The sequence below is a fragment of the Populus trichocarpa genome, chromosome 6 (genome assembly GCF_000002775.5).
Source record: "Populus trichocarpa isolate Nisqually-1 chromosome 6, P.trichocarpa_v4.1, whole genome shotgun sequence".
Taxonomy (NCBI): Eukaryota; Viridiplantae; Streptophyta; class Magnoliopsida; order Malpighiales; family Salicaceae; genus Populus; species Populus trichocarpa.
The window spans coordinates 1,511,636-1,533,400 of record NC_037290.2 but is presented as its reverse complement, the minus strand read 5'-3'; the positions used below and the strand labels follow the sequence as shown (position 1 = coordinate 1,533,400).

Here is a 21,765-nt window from a genome sequence, read left to right as displayed (position 1 = left end):
GGTATATTTTTATCGGTAACTATGTTGGTAAAAACTTACACGCTATATTGGTCTCTCAAATTTTTTGAATTACGTTTTTATTTATCGTTCACGACTTTTTTGTATAATTTATTTAAAAAATGGTTCATGATTTATTTGATTTGATGCGTGCATAAGTTTTTTTTATTTACATTTATTATTTTTTTAATGTAAAAAAAGACGTTAAAAAATTTTACATGTTTAATTTTTTATCGTGTATTGGTGTTTCCAATTTGGTCTTTATTCTTAAAATTTCTTAGTTTTTTTGTTTAACTCTTTTATAAAGTTTTATTATTTGTAATTTCACACCTCAATCAAGTTCCAAGTTATAGTGTATTGTATTTAAACAGTATTATCAAACAACACCTCGAATGTAATATTCCAGGAATGAAAGACATAAGGTTAAGGGATCTTCCAAGTTTTGTTCGGGCAACAGATCCAAATGATTGCTTGTTTAACTTGTGCTTGGAATGTGCAGAGAGAGCTTCTGAAGGGACTTTCCTTACTTTTGATGCTTCGGAGCAAGAGAAGTCCTTCACTCTATGTTTCCTCATGCCTACAAGATGGGTTCACTTCTATTACTTCTCAATGAAATGCAAGAAGATGATTTGAATTCAATTGGATGTAATCTATGGAAAGAAGAAGCCGAGTGCCTCCAATTAATGGCCGGACTCCAAGACGCCCAACTCAGTAATTTATGTGAATTTTGGCATCTTAGCGGACGCTACAAAGCAGCGGCTCTTTGAATTTGGAATGGGAATTGATAAAAGTGGTCGCCCATTTCTATGGATAATAAGGTCTGACATGATGATCAATGGCGACTCCTCAATAGTGTCACCATAATTCACTGAAGAAACTAAAGAGAAGGGCTTTATATCTGGTTGGTGTCCACAAGAAGATGTTCTTAAACATCAACAGATTGGAGGTTCTGTAACACATTGTTGACGGGGTTCAACAATTGAGAGCATTTCTTCTGGCATGCCTAGGCTTTGTTGGCCATCCTTCGGTGATCAACAAAACAAACACATGCGAGGTGGGGAATTGGAATGAAGATTTAGAGCAATGTCAAGAGAGAAAATGTGGACAAACTTGCGAGAGAGTTGATGGAAGCAAAGAAAGAAAAGGTAAGAAAATAAAGAGCCAAGCCATGGATTGGAAAAAAAATTAGCAGGGAGGCCACAGGTCCAATAGGCTCATCATTCATGAATTTAGACAAGTTTGCAAGATAGGATATATTAAAATAGCTGGTGCCGACAAGTTGATGGCGAACTAGCCCCAAAAAAAGAAGAAACATATAGTCTGAAATACAGAAGAGAAAGGTAAAGCATGAAAATCTGAATTAAAACTTGCCTGAATAAAAAGAGGATCTCGGATTCAATGGATATATTCATCATTCATGTATAACTAAAGATGTGGTTCATAGTTTAGATGATTGATCATATTTCTGTATATTTCTGCATGATAAATATGAATTTTGATGTTTTAAGAATTTAATGCTTTTGAGAAATTGATAGAATTAAAGTGAATTTTACTTGTGTTAATGTTTGTAGTGTTACAATGAAGAGTTGATTGTTGGATTGACGAGGAAATTGTGGTTAATTGGAAAGAAAAACATACCCCTACCTAAAATGAAACATCAATTGAAGAAATAGGAGGGATGAGTTTGTTTGAATAAATTGATATTTGAAAAGGGTATAATTGTAATGAATTTAATAATGGGATGATTAATAAGTAATTGGGTTTTAAGGATTTTAAGTAGAAAACATATCCTTTTCTTTTTGGTATTTTCAACCAAAAAGATAAAAGAATGGTATTATATAATAATTGTTTATGTATCGACTTATTTGCAAAAAATCAAATTAATGCAAGGGAATATTGAGACATTTAACATTGTGCTGTTAAAATTACAGGAGAGATTGTTGAGGGAATATTGAGACAAGATTCTATACATAGAGCTTAGACGTAAGATAGGCGCTCGGCCCTTATTAATTCTGCGCTATTTAGAATTGTTAAAACACCAAAATAGATTTTTATTATTCAATTGTATTAATATTTGATATCAGATTGTTGTCATGTTCTAGGCTGAATGATTAGTTCTTGGTTTAAAAACTAATGCTTTGTTCTAGGTGGGATGATTAGTTCTTAATTTTAAAACTAATACTTTATTATGGGCTGGATAAAAATTAATGTTCTGTTTTGAGATAAAGTTGAAATCCTTGTGCGAGGGTTGATTGAAGGAGTGAAAGGTAGGGAACTAAAGAACAAAGCCATGGAGTGGAAAATATTAGCAGAGGAAGCCACTGGTCCAAGTAGTTCTTCTTCATTCATGAATTTAGACAAGTTCTTGAAGGAGGTGCTTTTGTCATAAAAAAAAATAATAATTCCATGTTCACGTGTGGATATCGTAATTACCATTATTTTTCATTATAAAACCTTTAATATGTCATAATTTGTTTTTTACCTTCTTTTTAAAATATTTTTCCAAAAAATCCAAATATAGTAAAAAAACAATAGAAATTCAAAAAACAAAAAATTTTGACGTATTTACATCGTTGTCATAATTTACAATGTTTTTTTAAAAAAATTCAAAATTTACTTTCAACATATCTAGTTATTAATACACTTATTTTAAAATTATTGTTTAATTTTTTTCATTGAGTCGATGTTAATACTATTTTTTTCAAATCAATTTAAAATATATATAAAAAAAATAGTACAAAGAAACCAAAGCATAAAATAAATAAATGAAGGGACAAAGCAATTGAGAGGAAAAAATAAAATTGCATATAAATAGTGATAAAGATCTAGAACAAAAGGAGATGAGGCCAACATTGGATTCCTAACAAACAGTAAATATTATTTACCATCTCTACATAAGACTTTAAGCAATTGCAGCATCTGGGAATAACTTGCCAGAAGCAGCTTACCTACCTTTCTAGCCTTCTAGGCTCCTCTTTCTGGGAACCATCCGATGGACTTGACTGAACGCGTTATAAAAGTGCACGAGATGACATGCCCGCGCGCTGCGCGGGCTTATAAAACAAATGCACTTGATAGTGTTATAATTGTGAACCAGCGCTAGATAAGTAATAGAAATTGAAGGTATGATAGAGCAAATATTTCATGACGAAAAAAAAAGTTGTGTTGGTGATCAAAAACTTAGAGACTGCACAAAATGATTTGTAGCAATCTATAGTGTTTTGGGAGAAAAGATATAGTGCTTTCGCCACATGATTTAGCTTTTCACTTAATAAAAAGAAAAAAAAATTACAAAGATAAATTCTCTACCAACTTAATATTAAAAAAAACCCAACAAAGATAATTTTGGAAGGAAAAAAACCCATGAGAAAAAACATTGTAGCAATTGACAATGTTTTGTGAGGAAAACTATAGCGCTTTTCCCAATAAAATAAAATAAAAAACCATTTAGAGAAAGATTGTAGCAATCCACAGTGTTTTGTGAGAAAAACTACAACGCTTTCCTCATATGATTTAGCTTTATTGTAATTATAATTCTTAACCAACTCAATATTAAAAAAAAAAAATCGACAAAGATAATTTTGGAAAAAATCATAAAAAAAATCACATGGGAAAACACTACAACAATTCATAGTGTTTTAAAGAAAAAAATTACAAAGCTAAATTCTTAATCAGCTCAATATTAAAAAAAAATCGACAGAGATAATTTTAGAAAAAAAATAACAAAACAAATAGCAAAAAAAGGAAAAAAAATCATGTTGGAAACACTATAGCAATTCACAGTGTTTTGTGATGAAAGCTACAGTGCTTCCCCACATGATTTAGCCTTATTTGTAATGACTTGTAATTGTAATTCACAAACAACTCAATATTAAAAAAATAAAATTGAAAAAGATAATTTGAAAAAAATTATAACAAAAAAAAACCATGCGGAGAGACACTGTAGCAATCCACAATGTTTTATGAGCAAAGCTACAATGCTTTCCCTACATGATTAAGCTTTATTACAAAGTTAAATTCTAACTAACTCAATATTAAAAAAAAAATCGACGAAGATAATTTTGGAAAAAAATATCACAAAAAAACACACGAAAAAAATTGGAAAAAAACCATGTGAGGAAAAACTGTATTAATTCATAGTGTTTTGTGAGGAAAAACTTGTATTTACTTGTAATTGCAATTCTTAACCAGCTTAATATTTAAAAAATAAAATTGACAAAGATAATTTTAGGGAAAAACATAACAAAAACAGAAAAAAACCATGTGGGAAAAAACATTGTAGCAATCAACAATAATTTTCGAGGAAAGTTAGAGTGCTTTCCTCACATATTGTAACTGTAATTTTTAACCAGCTCAATATTAAAAAAAAATAGAAAGGTTGAAAAAAAAATAATTTTGAAAAAAAAGAAAAAAAAACGAAAAAAAAAAGAAAAAAGGGAAAAGTTAGCAAAAAAAAGAAGAAGAGGAAAGCACTGTGGATTACTGTTGTAATCCACAGTGCTTTTGGGTGTGGGGGAACAGTGATTTCCCCACACCCTTTAGTTATATGTACTAGATGTCATGTCCGCGCGATGCCGCAGGCTTATGGCATGCTTGTGTATTGTCGTGGGTTTGTAGAAAAAATAAAAAACATTATATGGAGAAAAACTGCTGCAATCCACAATATTTTCATGAAAAAAACTACAAAGCTAAATTCTTAACCAGCTTAATATTTTAAAAAATAAAATCAACAAAGAAAATTTTGGAAACAATCATAAAAAACAAAAGGAAAAAAAATCATGCAGGGAAACACTGTAGCAATCTATAGTGTTTCATGAGGAAACATATAGTTGTAATTTTCAACCAGCTCAATATTAAAAATAATAAAATTGATAAAGATAATTTTAAAAAAAATCATAAAAAAAATCATGTGAGGAAACACTGTAGCAATCCATAGTGTTTTAAAGAAAAAAAACTACGAAGCTAAATTCTCAACCAGCTCAATATGGAAAAAACAATCGACAAAGACAATTCTGGAAAAAAAATCATAAGAAAAGAAAAAAAAGCATGTGGGGAAACACTGTAGCAATCCACAATGTTTTAAAGAAAAACTACAAAGCTAAATTGTCAACCAGCTCCATATTAAAAAAACAATCAACAAAAACAATTATGAAAAAAAAAACACACAAAAATGTAAAAAAAAAAAAGACAATTTTGGAAAAAAAAAAAAGCAAAAACAAAATGAAAAAAAAATGGAAAGAAAAACATGTGAAGAAAGTTAAAGCTAAATTCTCAACCAGCTCAATATTAAAAACAAATTAGACAAAAATAATTTTTTAAAAAATATGGGGAAACACTGTAGCAAAACAAAAACCATGTGGGGAAACATTGTAACAATTCACGGTGTTTTAAAGAAAAATCTACGAAGCAAAATTCTCAATCAGCTCAATATAAAAAAAATAAAATCGACAAAGACTATTTGGGAAAAAAAGAAAAAAAATCATAAAAAAAAACCATGTAGGGAAATATTGTAGTAATCCATAATGTTTTAAAGAAAAAAATTGCATTACTAAATTCTCAACCAGTTTAATATTAAAAAAAATCATAGTTTAAAAAAAATAAAAAAACAAAAGAAGAAAACAATCTTGGGAAAAAAAAAGAAAAAAAACATGCAAAACCCAAAGAAATATGGGGGGGGGAACGAAAAACAATGTGGGGAAAAAAAAAAATAAACAAAAGAAAGAAAGAAAAAATAAAAAAAACAAAAATAAATGAGAAAATGGCAAAAAAATAAAAACCAAAACAGGAAAAAAAAAATACATGGGGAAAGTACATTCCCCATGCGTTTTAGATTATTTGTTAATAATATAAATAGTGAAAAAGATCTAGAACAAAAGGAGATGAGGCCACCATTGGATTCCTAACAAACAGTAAATATTATTTACCATCTCTTTCATCCAAAACCCTAGCCATCATAATTGTCTTTGGTGAGAAAATGAAAGGTGGAGAGATAAATCCTATAAAAATACTATTCATCTTTTCCTATCTTTCTCCCATAAGAAATCCTCACCTTGTCTTTCTCTCTCTAAAGCTGAAACTTCCTCCCTTGATATCTCTTATCTTTAACCTCCATTTTCGACGATATCATCACCATTATCATTCTATCAAGTCCCTCTACAGAAGACTTTAAGCAATTGTAGCCTTGCATCATCATCAATTGAAGAGAGAGAGAGAGAGAGAGAGAGAGAGAGAGAGAATAGCCATTCCTCTCCTATTGCTGGCAGTGGGTAGTTGGTTTGTGAAAGAACATGTCAATGCAGTTGCAGCAGTTCTGGGAGCAGTTATCGGCAGTTGCGACAGTTTCTTATGTGGGGAAGAAGTTGGCAGAACATGGGATAATGGGTGCTCCAGCTGTGCAGGGAGTTAGGGGTAGTTTATACTTGTAACTTCCATTATCTTGTAAATAGATAGGCTGTAAATGTGTAGCATGCAATATGCTGGTAGGCAGCAGAGAACGGAAATGTGCATAGCACACAAGATGGACTTTGTGTAATCCTTTAGTTAAGTTAATGAAAAGGTTGGGACTTGTTCATGTAATCTGCTGTGTTGATTCTGTTCATATTCATTAGTGTTATTCTGCTTGCTTGTGACGTTGAAAGAGTGTGGGGATCTCTTGGGTTTGTGGGACAAACTAGTCGTAGGCAAAACACGAGTGAATAGGCGAGGGAAAGGCTGAGTCTAGCGGGACTAGACTGCCGCGCGAGATCTGTTTTCGAGAGCGAAAAATTGACCCCATGACAACATTTATCATGGAGGTAGCAGTCATGAAAATCAAGCCGCACTATCTTCATAGTCATCCTAACCAAAAGTATGTCACTAACTATGCAAATGTCTATAACCATCCATTTTTTTTTTAATTTTGTTTTTTAATAATAAATTAATTAAAAATTAAGTTTTATAATTTATTTCAATTAATTTTTAAAATTATCTCAATTTAATAATTTGGATTGCAAGTTTAACAAGTTAACTTATATTACTTTTACAATTTACTTTAACTTAGATTTGCTCAGGTTATTTTTATATTATTTTTTAATATATTTTTTTAATTTTACTATTTAATATTAGATTGATTGAAAATTAGATTTTGTGATATTTTTTTATTTACTTTCTATAAGGTTATTTTAATATTATTATTTATATTGTGGGTTTGACATGTTAATTTAGGTTAATTTAAATTTTTATTTTTATTTTTTTATTTTTTTAATTATTTTATTTTTAATATTCTTTTCCAAGACGAAATGACAATTTCTACATTCTTAACCACTACAATTATATAAACTCCGTTCGATCATCTGTCTTTCTTTGTTTCACATCATAAAAGACTGGAAGAACAGTGTTCCGTCGCATCTCATTCATGAATTTGACAATCTTGACATATACGTTCAACCACCCAGTGCCGTGTCTTGTTTTTAATTTAAAAAAAAATTAAATTAATATTTGACACAGCCTCTTGCAAAGTTAATAATTGACAGCCCTGATTCTTGAAAAAAATAATAAAAAAAAACTTTGAGAGAATACATTTTTATAAAGTCAAGAAAGTAGAAAAAATCACAAGAGAAGAAAGATCGGATTTTAGGCTAGATTCGGGGTATGTTGAAAGGGAATAAGCGGGGTAGAGAAAGTGGTTAACTCATCAGGGAAGAACTACACGAAACCCACATCAAAGAAGCACGGTTTGCACCGCTTTCTGAAACCCGCCCGAAATTGATCTGTCCTCCTTCGTTTCTTTTATAATAGACAGCATAGTTATAAAATCTTAACTCAGTGGTTTCATTCTATGATCCGTTAACTTGGAGTTCAGCCCTAGCTTAGTTTGGTTTTGAATGGTTGAAGAAGTTGATCGATGAAACTTGAGTGATTTGATGAGAATTTGCGACCTAAGCAATCTAGTCAATGTTTTATTAAATTTATAAAAAAAAAAAAACGTAGTTTTAATTTATATCAAGAACTAGCTGTGTAGCTGCTCTTTGCTCGACAGACAATATTTTCATCAATTTACTTTTAGATTCACTCCCTTTAAATGGCTGCAGATTGAGAAATTATTATAATTTTATTTTATTATAGTAAAAACTAAAAGAGCCAAGGTTTTCCTTTAGCAATTTTCGATGTTCATTACTGCTCATCCTCTTATACCTTGGATTTCAACAGTGTATTTTTTTATAAGTTTTTAATTTCATCATCAAACTTTTATTCTATATAATTAAGTTCGAACCGAGACAAAGAATTAAAGTTTAAAATATGAGTAAAATAAAATAAATAACAAAAACACAATGCCTTTCATTGTGTGTGCTGTATATGTATATATTGAACTTATGATTGCTTAGTCTTATTTTTCCCGAAGGACAAAACATCATATTTACGTCCAAATGGTTCAATGAATTTGGGTTCCAGCTGACTGAATCCCTTACAATCACTACACGCCACGCTTCTTTTCATGAAAAATCTCGCCTAACAAGTCAAAGGTTGAATAACTTAACTATCATTTATGGGACATCACAAATTTAAAGAATGATGTAGAAAAACTAATTTTGTGGAGAAAAAAGATGAAATATCTTTATTGATGGCTTGTCATGCAATAAGAAAAATCACAAAACTTTTATGGTATTTAGATACAGAATATAGCAATTATATGAATGTAGATAAATTAATATTCTCTAAATTAGATGAATCTTATCAAGATTTTGTACCTCTACTTGGCTGCTATTTTATATATAGTCTTGTTGATAAGAAAATGTATCCATATTGTAAAGTGTGAGCTTCACTTTGACAGACGATATATAGTGGCAAAACAATTACTCTAAAGAAAGAGTTAGAGAAAGAAGGAAAGAGCTAGAGACATGTTTCGCAAAATCTTAGCTGACAAGCCTCATGTAATCTGTATTCCCTGTCCAGCTCAAAGCCATGTAAAGGCAATGCTTAAACTAGCAAAACTACTGCATTACCGAGGTTTTCGCATAACCTTTGTGAACACAGAGTTCAACCACAGACGCATGCTTAAATCTAGAGGTCCTTATTCCCTGAATGGCTTGCCCGACTTTCGGTTCGAATCTATCCCAGATGGCCTCCCTCCTTCAGATGAGAATGCTACCCAAGATACACAAGCAATTTTGGAGGCTTGCAAGAAGAACTTGCTAGCTCCATTTAATGAATTGCTTGCCAAGCTCAATGATACAGCATCTGCTGCTGTTCCTCAAGTGACTTGCATTGTATCTGATGGATTTGTGCCAGCTGCCATCACTGCTGCTGAGAGGCATGGAATTCCTGTTGCCTTGTTCTTTTCTATCTCTGCTTGCACTTTCATGGGGCTTAAGCAATATAAAGAGCTCAAAGAAAGAGGACTGTTTCCATTAAAAGGTAAGAACAAGAATTGGAATTGAAATGACACTTCATTATGATTTTCTTTTATTTCATTTGGGCATTAGATAAATATCCTAGTAGTTCATGTGCCTGCATCATCGTAGCCGTCATCCATGGAAATAAATAGATTGCTACATGAACTGAGTTCTTATGGACTAAAACTTTCTGATTGAATGGTAAAATATCCTGGTAGTTTATGCTAGATCATGGTATAGTCAGTACATGTACCAGATCCGTGGTTATAATTCCAGGGTAGCCCTTCGGCTGCGTAACCTGAAATTTGAGTTCAAGCTAGGGAACCTTTCTTCTCTTCTGATTTTACGCTAATTCCTCTTCTGCTGTTGTCTTCATTTACTAGCCCATAACTGGTAAGCTACATATGCATTTAAATTTTGTTCGCAGACGAGAGCTTTTTAACAAATGGCTATTTGGATCAAGTACTAGACTGGATTCCAGGAATGAAAGATATACGGTTAAGGGATCTTCCAAGTTTTCTTCGTACAACAGATCCAGATGATTACCATTTCAACTTCTTCATGGAATGTGCTGAGAGAGCATCTGAAGGTTCTGCAGTGATTTTCCATACTTTTGATGCTTTGGAGAAAGAAGTCTTGAGTGCTCTTTACTCAATGTTTCCTCGTGTCTACACGATCGGTCCACTTCAATTACTTCTCAATCAAATGAAAGAAGATGATCTAGATTCTATTGGATATAATCTATGGAAAGAAGAGGTTGAGTGTCTCCAATGGCTTGATTCCAAGAAACCAAACTCAGTAATTTATGTGAACTTTGGTAGCGTAGCGGTCGCTACAAAGCAGCAGCTGATTGAATTGGGAATGGGACTTGCTAAAAGTGGCCACCCATTTTTATGGATAATAAGGCCTGACATGGTCACAGGCGACTCCGCCATATTGCCACCGGAATTTACTGACGAGACTAAAGACAGAGGATTTATTTCTAACTGGTGTCCACAAGAGGAAGTTCTCAACCACCCATCAATAGGAGGTTTCCTAACACATAGTGGATGGAATTCAACAGCTGAGAGCATTTCTTCTGGGGTGCCCATGCTTTGTTTGCCGTTCTTTGGTGATCAACAAACAAACTGTAGGTACACTTGCAATGAGTGGGGCGTTGGAATGGAGATTGATAGCAGTGCGGAAAGAGATAAAGTGGAGAAGCTTGTGCGAGAGTTGATGGAAGGAGAGAAAGGCAGGGAGGTAAAGAAAAAAGTCATGCAGTGGAAAATATTAGCAGAGGAAGCCGCTGGTCCAAGTGGCTCATCATCCATGAATTTAGACGAGTTGGTGAAGGGAGTGCTTTTGAAGTTAGAATGATAAACTCTCGACACAAATAATGTATTATTTTAAATTTCTCCTCTTTGGAATGGAATCGTAAGTCAAATGAGTTTGCCTATGATTTATTTGTATTACTTTTAAAGATTTAATTCCATGTGGAATTCAATTATTAACACTAAAAATATCGTAATTCAATTATTTTAAATTACAATATTTATGGAAATTACAACTTAGAAATGAAATTGATAAAATATAAAATGGACTCGTTAAACAAACCATTATTTATTTCATCACAAAACACCCAAGTCAATAATTCAATATAAATTTCAATAATTTACGAACAAATACAATTTTACAAAATCCAAAACAAACTATAACATGTACAAATCATAAATCCATACAACAAGTTTGTTTGAGAAAAAATAATAAAACAAGTAAACACCTAAACAAAATACATATACTATAAACATATGCAAAAAATTTAACATTTTAAAATTGTGTTCAAATTAAAAAAAGAAGAAGAAGGTAGATTTCTTTACATAAGGTGGAGAATCCTCAATAAATTTTTAATTAGAACACGAATGCTGACAAACCGAGTACTATAGTGGCTGGAAAAGTTGTGGGAGGTTGAGTTGTGTTGATATTGAGGGGGTGGGGTTAGCTATTTTGTTGCAGAGAAAAATTTTACAAGGAAGAAGTAAAAATAGGGGAGGGAAAGAGGAGGGTCGAGCGCCAGATCATATATTAAATATATGGATTTAGCGACGAAATTATTCCAATGGTGACTCCATCGGCAATTCTATCGGTATTAATATCACGTCACTGTACGATTTGTCTTTTTGAATCCTACTATAATATCATCTATAATGTTATTAATATATACCGACAAACAAATTCTGTCAGCATATTCATGGATGAATTGTACTGTCACTATATTTTTATCGGTAACTACGTTGGTAAAAACTTACACGCTATATTGGTCTCTCAAATTTTTTGAATTACATTTTTATTTATCGTTCATGACCTTTTTGTATAATTTATTTACAAAATGGTTCATGATTTATTTGATTTGATGCGTGCATAAGTTTTTTTTATTTACATTTATTATTTTTTTAATATAAAAAAACACGTTAAAAAATTTTACATGTTTAATTTTTTATCGTTTATTGGTGTTTTTAATTTGATCTTTATTCTTAAAATTTCTTAGTTTTTTTGTTTAACTCTTTTATAAAGTTTTATTATTTGTAATTTCACACCTCAATCCAATCCAATCCAATCCAAGTTCCAAGTTGATAGTGTATTGTATTTAAGCAGTATTATCAAACAACACCTCGAATGTAATATTCCAGGAATGAAAGACATAAGGTTAAGGGATCTTCCAAGTTTTGTTCGGGCAACAGATCCAAATGATTGCTTGTTTAACTTGTGCTTGGAATGTGCAGAGAGAGCTTCTGAAGGGATTTTCCTTACTTTTGATGCTTCGGAGCAAGAGAAGTCCTTCACTCTATGTTTCCTCATGCCTACAAGATGGGTTCACTTCAATTACTTCTCAATGAAATGCAAGAAGATGATTTGAATTCAATTGGATGTAATCTATGGAAAGAAGAAGCCGAGTGCCTCCAATTAATGGCCGGACTCCAAGACGCCCAACTCAGTAATTTATGTGAATTTTGGCATCTTAGCGGACGCTACAAAGCAGCAGCTCATTGAATTTGGAATGGGAATTGATAAAAGTGGTCACCCATTTCTATGGATAATAAGGTCTGACATGATGATCAATGGCGACTCCTCAATACTGCCACCATAATTCACTGAAGAAACTAAAGAGAAGGGCTTTATATCTCGTTGGTGTCCACAAGAAGTTGTTCTTAAACATCAACAGATTGGAGGTTCGGTAACACATTGTTGACGGGGTTCAACAATTGAGAGCATTTCTTCTGGCATGCCTAGGCTTTGTTGGCCATCCTTCGGTGATCAACAAACAAACACATGCGAGGTGGGGAATTGGAATGAAGATTTAGAGCAATGTCAAGGGAGAAAATGTGGACAAACTTGCGAGAGAGTTGATGGAAGAAAAGAAAGAAAAGGTAAGAAAATAAAGAGCCAAGCCATGGATTGGAAAAAAATTAGCACGGGAGGCCACAGGTCCAATAGGCTCATCATTCATGAATTTAGACAAGTTTGCAAGATAGGATATATTAAAATAGCTGGTGCCGACAAGTTGATGGCGAACTAGCCAAAAAAAGAAGAAACATATAGTCTGAAATACAGAAGAGAAAGGTAAAGCATGAAAATCTGAATTAAAACTTGGCCTGAAAAAGAAGAGGATCGGATTCAATGGATATATTCATCATTCATGTATAACTAAAGATGTGGGTCATAGTTTAGATGATTGATCATATTTCTATATGATAAATGTGAATTTTAATGTTTCAAGACTTTAATACTTTTCAGAAATTGATAGAATTAAAGTGAATTTTACTTGTGTATTCATGTATAACTAAATATTTTTGACGCATTTACATCGTTGTCATAATTTGTAACGTCTTTTTAAAAGAATTTAAAATTTTAAAATTTATTTTCAACACGTCTAGTTATTAACGCATTCATTTTAAAATTATTGATTAATTTTTTTTATCAAGTCTGGTATTAATATTGTCTTTTTCAAAATAATTTAAAAAATATAAAAAAATAATATAAAAAGACCAAAGTGTAAAACAAGAACGAAGATAAAACCAAGGGATACCAAACAATTGAGAGGAAGAAATAAAATTGCATCTAAATAGTGAAAAAGATCTAGAACAAAAGGAGATGAGGCTACCATTGGATTCCTAACAAACAGTATATATTATTTACCATCTCTTTTATCAACCCTAGCCATCATAATTGTTCTTGGAGAGAATATGATCATGGAAAGACAAATCCTATAAAAATACTATTCATCTTATCCTATCTTTCTCCCATAAGAAATCCTCACCTTGTCTTTCTCTCTCTAAAGCTGAAACTTCCTCCCTTGATATCTCTTATCTTTAACCTCCATTTCCGACGATATCATCACCATTATCATCCTATCAAGTCCCTCTACAGAAGACTTTAAGCAACTGTAGCCCTGCATCATCATCAATTGAAGAGAGAGAGAGAGAGAGAGAGAGAGAGAATAGCCATTCTTCTCCTATTGAAGAGAAACGCACAGCCATATAATCCACATAACCTAATAACCTCAGAAAGTTACAAAACGAACTAGTACAGAGAGAAACCATCACAGGATGAAGTAGGACATATCTCCCCCTTTGGTGAGAGGTGGCTGCACCACCACCATATGATGAAGTAGGACATTTGGGAGCACCCTTTGAATCGCGAGTTCAACGATTTAGAGATTCAATGAACATGATAGTCTTGTCTACTTCCCTTCCAACAAAAGTATTTAGCAACCTCGAGTACGATAGTCAACATCCGAGTAGTGCAATCCCATAATAAATAAATAAATAACATATCACTCTTTCTAAGAATTTAGGATATTTTTTAAAATATTATCTTATTTGAAAATATATTAAATTAATATTTTTTAAATTATTTTTTATATCAATAAATTAAAATAATTTAAAAATATATAAAAAAAATTGAATGACTTTACCGACACAAAAATTTAAGAGACTTGGAAAAAAATAAAAAATTACTAGCACAATCTTCTAGATTGCATAAATAGCAAGTGAATCGTTTCTAGATTGCATATATAGCAAGTAAATCACTTGTATAACAAAAATTTAATTGAAATTTTCTAGTATTCATATATGTTCATTCAATCTAATTTATTGAATTTAAATCGAACAGTCATGATTCATGATTTTAATTAAGCCAATAATTTCCATGGCCCGCATCAGTCTAGAATAATGATTTTAATTAGATTAAAATTTTTAAGAGAAGATAAAATCCATATTGTACCTCTACATGGCTGCCATTTTATGTAGAAAGTCTTGTTGGTAAGAAAATGTATCCTGAGTAAAGTGTGAGCTTCACTTTGACAAACGATAGTTCAGTTTTTTTTAAATATTTTTTTAAATATTCTAATTGATTTAATCATTTTTTTTATAGTTCAGTGTTCTCAATTTTTTTTCTTAATTTAATTGGTTTGATAATAAGTCTAAAATTTTTATTATAGAAAAATGGATGGTCCAAACCGAAAGGAATATTGTCTATATCGTCTCCGATGGTTTCTTTATTCTAGAATTAAAAGCAAATTTGTTTAGCATTTGTCAACTTCAAGAAAATGGGTATGAAGTTTATACATGAAGATGACAATTTGAGCTTAATTGCAAAAATTAACACAACAGAGAATCAATTATTTCTTTTATATCTTTAAAATATTACCCATTCATGTTTTTTCAATGAAATTAAAGGAAAAGGCATGGTTATGATATTTTTGCTATGAACAAGATTAAAAATTCTACATCAAAAAAATACGGTAACAGGTTTTCCTTGAATAGCAACTCCTTTCCAAGTTTGTGAAGAATATATTGTTAGCAAACAATGCCGAAATGAAATTCCACGAGAAAAATCATTGAGAGCAGAAACATGTTCATGGTGGTTGATCGGTCATTGAATATTGAATAGTTGCTATTGACTGTTAAACGAAAAAATATGTCAAACGTTTTTTATGTCTAGAATAATGATACAAAAGCCAATAAATTCCATGAGAGCAGCCTGACATTCATAGACAACCACGAAAATTCTCCCGTTATCAACTGATACAAAAGCCAATAAATTCCATGGCCGGCATCAGTCTAGAATAATGATTTTAATTAGATTAAAATTAAAAGAGAAGATAAAATCCATATTGTACCTCTACTTGGCTGCTATTTTATATACAGAGTCTTGTTGATAAGAAAATGTATCCATATTGTGAAGTGTGAGCTTCACTTTGACAGACGATAGTGGCAAAACAATTACTCTAAAGAAAGAGTTAGAGAACGAAGGAAATAGCTAGAGACATGTTTGCAAAATCTTAGGTGACAAGCCTCTTGTAATTTGTATTCCTTGTCCAGCTCAAAGCCATGTTTTTGTTGATTTATAGCATCGTCAACTAGGTCATCCTACATCTCGTATTTTTCAATTATTAGTCTCCAAAAATAAAATTATTTGTAACAACAAACGTCTTAATCTTCAATGTCAAAATTTTCTATTAGAAAAATTACCGTGTTTGTCTTTAGGACCTATTGGTCACAAAATCTCTGCTCCACTTAAATTAATTTTTAGTGATGTATGGGGTCTTGCTCCTCTTTTTTCTTCAGATGACTATCGTTATTTTGTTATCTTTGTTGATGCATATATATATATATGGTATTATCATCTTGTTGCCAAGTATGATGTTTATTCTGTCTTTCACCAATTTCAAATTCTCGTTGAGCGTCAATTTTTATTAAAAATAAAATTTGTTCAAACTGATTGGGGCGGTGAATACCGCAAACTGTCCACTTTCTTTAAGATCATTGGTATTCAATATCGTCTGATTTGTCCTCACACTCATGAATAAAATGGCACAGTAGAACGTCGTCATAGGCATATTGTGGAAATAGGACTTACTCTTATAGGGCAATGCAAAGCACCATTTTGATTTTGGAATTATGCTTTTAAAACCTCGGTTTATCTTTAAATCGCATGCCTACTCTCGTTCTTGCAAATAGATCTTCATTTGATTGTTTGTTTCTACGGTCTTCTGATTATCGTTTTTTATGTACCTTTGGGTGTCTCTACTTTCCTTTTTTGCTTCCTTATAACAATCATAAATTGGATTTTCGTTCATCTACATGTGTGTTTCTTGGTTACAGCTCCTTGCACCTTGGATATCGGTGTCTTGACATTGCATCTCAACGTATTTATATCTCTCGTCATGTCCGTTTTCATGAACATGTGTTTCCATTTGAAAATTATGAACAGATTGCAAAGGTTTCCTCCACTCCCCCCACCCAAACTGCCACTACTATCCTCCCAAATCTACTATATTCATCGTTGTTCCCCACCCATACACCCCTACCACCATAAACAGCCCACCCGCCACAGCATCCACCACTCTCTTGCCCATCATCACATGCATGTTTATCTAACCATTCTGCTGTAGATACAACTTGTAAATCAGTGTCCCCCACCTTTCAGCGTGACTCCTCTACTAGTGTTGAGATAACCTCTGTGTCTTCCTCTGCTCCTCCATATTTGGCTAGTGTCCCAGCTGCTACCAACTCCGCCTCTATTGACAGTCCCATTTCTGCAAACAGTCCTCTGCTTGCGGCAGATTCCCCCTCAGCCCCTTCAGCTGGCCTGGATCTTGTGGTTGATTTCTCCTCTTATCTGCTGTAGCAGGATATCTTATGGCCATCTTCTTCTCCTGCATTGCCGCCCTTGATCAGCAAACACCCTATGGTTCTTCAACCGCGGCAGCCGAAGACAGCCAATCTGGTTGCTTCCATTGTCGTTGTCACTACTTCCCCCGGGGTAATGCACTCTCCCTCTTCATAACCTCTTGCTTTCTCTGATGCTGACAGGTATGCCGTTTGGCATGATGCTATGTGTGATGAAATCAAGGTTTTACGCTCTAATCACACTTGGTTTTTAGTTCCCTTTCATCCTTCAATGAACGTTGTTGGTAGCAAATGAGTGTATCGGATCAAGCGTCGTGCTGATGGCAACATTGAGCGTTGTAAAGCATGCCTCGTTGCTCGAGGTTTTACTCAGCAGGAAGGCATTGATTATTCTAAAACCTTCAGCCCAGTTATTAAGCAAGCCACCATCCGATTAGTCCTTTCCATTACAGTCTCGCGCAATTGAAAGATTCATCAACTTGATATTCATAATGCCTTTCTCAATGGCGTTCTTACTGAAGAGGTCTATATGAAACAACCTTCAGGTTTCGTTGACTCTACTCTTCCATCTCATGTGTGCAGATTGCACAAGTCATTGTATGGTTTAAAACAAGCATCGAGGGCATGGTACACTCGTCTAAGTGATTTTTTGTTCTCCATTGGTTTTCTTGCCTCCAAGGTTGATACCTCCCTGTTTATATTGTTTGATGACACTAATATCTTTTATCTTCTGGTGTATGTTGACGATATCTTGTTTATGAGTAGCAACTCTACTATGCTTCATTGCCTGATACAGTTACTAAACTCTGAATTCAAGTTTCGTGACTTAGGCGCAATTCACTACTTTTTGGGTATTGAAGTTCAGTCTATAGGTATGGATTTGATGCTTCGTCAGCACAAATATATTCTTGACATCATCACTCGGGCTAGTATGACTTCTTGCAAACCCATTGACACTCCAGTCTCTCATTCGAAAGTTACTATATTGTCGGATACTTCATTCTCTGATCCTACACGGTTTCGTCAAATCATGGGTGCTCTTCAGTATCTTACATTCACCCGTCTAGATATCTACTTTGTTGTTAACAGAGTTAGTCAGTTTATACATGCTCCTACAGACTCTCATTGGCCGCTGTTAAGCCTATTTTACGCTACCTTAAAGGTACGACATCTTATGGCTTTCATATCACTCGCGGTTCCTCTTTTGCTCTCAATAGTTTTACAAATGCAGATTGGGCTTGTAGTATTGATGATCGTAAGTCTACGGATGGCTACCTTGTCTTTTTTGGTCAGACGCTGATTTCATGGAAATCCAGCAAGCAACGCACAGTTGATCGCTCCTCTATTGAGGTTGAATATAAAGCCTTAGCAGACGGTACTGCTGAGGTCATTTGGCTTTAATATTTGTTAACAGATATGCAAGTTCCCTCCATCTCTGCTCCTATCATTTGGTGTGATAACCTTGGCGCGACCTATCTCTCCGCAAATCCTATTTTTCATGCTCGTACTAAGCATGTTGAGGTAGATTATCACTTTGTCCGAGACCGGGTTGTGAAGAAAGAGATTCAGATTCGTTTTATCCCCTCTCATAATCAACTTTCTGATGTCTTCACCAAATCGCTTTTTATTGCGTCCTTTACTGCTTTTCGATTCAAGCTTCGGGTCGATCATCCACCCTCAGCTTGAGGGAGCATGCTATAGAAAGTATAACATGTATATATCTGAATTGGAAATTAATGTAGGACTATTCCAAAGTTGTAATCACTACAGTTACTGTCGTATTCTACCACATATATATAAATAGAAAAAGTTAGCTAAGGCATAATCTAAGTCATTCTATTATTCTCAACTAAGATATGAAACATTTTTATTGATGACTTGTCATATGATGAGAAAAATCACTAAACTTTATGGTATTTAGACATTGAATAAAGCAATAACACGTGTAGATCAATCAATATTCTTTAAATTAAATGAGTCTTATCAAGATTTTCTGAAGTTTCGTGATGAATCTAAAATTTCCATTATGGAAAAAGGACAATAGCAATCCAAACCAAGAATAATATTGTCCATATCATCTCCGATGATTTCTTTGGTTTAGAATTGAAAACAAATTTGTTTAGCATTTGTTGGCTTTTGAAAAAAAGGGTATGAAGTTTATATAAACAAACAAAGTATGTATACTTGAAGATGACAATTTGGGCTTAATTACAAAAATTAATATTATAGGAAACAATTATTTCTTTTATATCTTTAAAATATTACCCATTCATGTTTTCAATGTGATTAAAGGAAAGAACATGATAATGATAATGATATTTTTTTTATACTTTTAAAATATTATTCATTCATGTTTTTCAACGAGATTAAAGGAAAGAACATGATAATGATAATGACATTTTTGCTATCAACATCTTAATTTTGACAAATTAGAAATTTTACATTAAAAAAACTAAAAAAAATATGGTGACAAGTCTTCCATGAATAACAACTCCTCAAGTTTATGAAGAATATATTGTTTCCGGCCTTTCTAATGTGAAACGTTTCTGACATACGGCAGGCTGACATAGACAACCGCTATGATTTTAATTAGATTAAAATTAAAAGAGAAGATAAAATCCATACTGTACCTCTATATATAGGGCTGCTATTTTATATAGTCTTGTTGATAAGAAAATGTACCCTGTGTAAAGTGTGAGCTTCACTTTGACAGACGACAGTAGCAAAACAATTACTCTAAAGAAAGAGTTAGAGAAAGAAGGAAAGAGCTAGAGACATGTTTCGCAAAATCTTAGCTGACAAGCCTCATGTAATCTGTATTCCCTGTCCAGCTCAAAGCCATGTAAAGGCAATGCTTAAACTAGCAAAACTACTGCATTACCGAGGTTTTCGCATAACCTTTGTGAACACAGAGTTCAACCATAGACGCTTGCTTAAATCTAGAGGTCCTTATTCCCTGAATGGCTTGCCCGACTTTCGGTTCGAATCTATCCCAGATGGCCTCCCTCCTTCAGATGAGAATGCTACCCAAGATGGACAAGCAATTTTGGAGGCTTGCAAGAAGAACTTGCTAGCTCCATTTAATGAATTGCTTGCCAAGCTCAATGATACAGCATCTTCTGATGTTCCTCAAGTGACTTGCATTGTATCTGATGGATTTGTGCCAGCTGCCATCACTGCTGCTCAGAGGCATGGAATTCCTGTTGCTTTGTTCTTTTCTATCTCTGCTTGCAGTTTCATGGGGCTTAAGCAATATAAAGAGCTCAAAGAAAGAGGACTGTTTCCATTAAAAGGTAAGAACAAGAATTGGAATTGAAATTACAACTTCATTATGATTTTCTTTTATTTCATTTGGGCATTAGATAAATATCCTAGTAGTTCTTGTGCTACATCATCGTAGCCGTCATCCATGGAAATAAATAGATCACTACATGAACTGAGTTCTTATGCTGGATCATGGTATAGTACATGTACCAGATCTGTGGTTATAATTCCAGAGTAGACCTTCGGCTGCGTAACCTGAAATTTGATTTCAAGCTAGGGAACCTTTCTTCTCTTCTGATTTTACGCTCGTACCTCTCTGCTGTTGTATTCATTAATTTACTAGCCTATAACTGGTAAGCTACATATGCATTTAATTTTTGTTCGCAGACGAGAGCTTTTTAACAAATGGCTATTTGGATCAAGTACTAGACTGGATTCCAGGAATGAAAGATATACGGTTAAGGGATCTTCCAAGTTTTCTTCGTACAACAGATCCAGATGATCATTCTTTCAACTTCTCCATGGAATGTGCTGAGAGAGCATCTGAAGGTTCTGCAGTGATTTTCCCTACTTTTGATGCTTTGGAGAAAGAAGTCTTGAGTGCTCTTTACTCAATGTTTCCTCGTGTCTACACGATCGGTCCACTTCAATTACTTCTCAATCAAATGAAAGAAGATGATCTAGATTCTATTGGATATAATCTATGGAAAGAAGAGGTTGAGTGTCTCCAATGGCTTGATTCCAAGAAACCAAACTCAGTAATTTATGTGAATTTTGGTAGCGTAGCGGTCGCCACAAAGCAGCAGCTGATTGAATTGGGAATGGGACTTGCTAAAAGTGGCCACCCATTTTTATGGATAATAAGGCCTGACATGGTCACAGGCGACTCCGCCATATTGCCACCGGAATTTACTGACGAGACTAAAGACAGAGGATTTATTTCTAACTGGTGTCCACAAGAGGAAGTTCTCAACCACCCATCAATAGGAGGTTTCCTAACACATAGTGGATGGAATTCAACAGCTGAGAGCATTTCTTCTGGGGTGCCCATGCTTTGTTGGCCATTCTTTGCTGATCAACAAACAAACTGTAGGTACACTTGCAATGAGTGGGGCATTGGAATGGAGATTGATAGCAATGCGGAAAGAGATAAAGTGGAGAAGCTTGTGCGAGAGTTGATGGAAGGAGAGAAAGGCAGGGAGGTAAAGAAAAAAGTCATGGAGTGGAGAAAATTAGCAGAGGAAGCCGCTGGTCCAAGTGGCTCATCATCCATGAATTTAGACGAGATGGTGAAGGCAGTGCTTTTGCCATGAAAAAATATAAATTCTAGAAATCTGGAATTATTATTTGCTTGGAGATAAGTTGTTTCTTCTGTTGTCTTTGTCTTGTTTTGGGGTCCCATGACATGTTCTGATGTTTTTTCAGTAAGCACGAGATGCATGCCCGTGACAGCTGCCCGC

General features: G+C 33.6%; 1 protein-coding gene and 1 long non-coding RNA gene across 4 annotated transcripts in view; one reads left to right on the top strand and one right to left on the bottom strand.

Annotated features, from left to right (window-relative positions):
* The window catches only part of LOC127905445 (uncharacterized), a 35,619-nt gene extending 14,815 nt beyond the window's left edge, over positions 1 to 20,804 (bottom strand). Inside the window, exons 1-2 of the long non-coding RNA XR_008059440.1 lie at positions 20,657 to 20,804; positions 9,420 to 9,758 (exon numbers count right to left, since the gene is read on the bottom strand). This is a non-coding gene — a long non-coding RNA (uncharacterized LOC127905445). The remainder of the gene's footprint in view (positions 1 to 9,419; positions 9,759 to 20,656) is intronic.
* On the top strand, positions 8,711 to 21,686 carry LOC7479610 (7-deoxyloganetin glucosyltransferase). 3 transcript variants are annotated; one of them, XM_002308793.4, is made up of 3 exons: positions 8,711 to 9,042; positions 19,987 to 20,334; positions 20,693 to 21,686. In XM_002308793.4, the coding sequence occupies exons 1-3, from the start codon at positions 8,874 to 8,876 to the stop codon at positions 21,616 to 21,618; spliced, it is 1,443 nt and encodes a 480-aa protein (XP_002308829.3). In that variant the 5' UTR covers positions 8,711 to 8,873; the 3' UTR covers positions 21,619 to 21,686. The 3 variants fall into 3 exon arrangements, with proteins under 3 accessions (XP_002308829.3, XP_052309686.1, XP_002308828.3); XM_002308792.4 differs by lacking the exon at positions 19,987 to 20,334 and adding an exon at positions 9,796 to 10,501 and having other exon boundaries at positions 8,733 to 9,390; positions 21,399 to 21,686; XM_052453726.1 differs by lacking the exon at positions 19,987 to 20,334 and having other exon boundaries at positions 8,716 to 9,390.
* Positions 21,687 to 21,765: the final 79 nt, after the last annotated feature.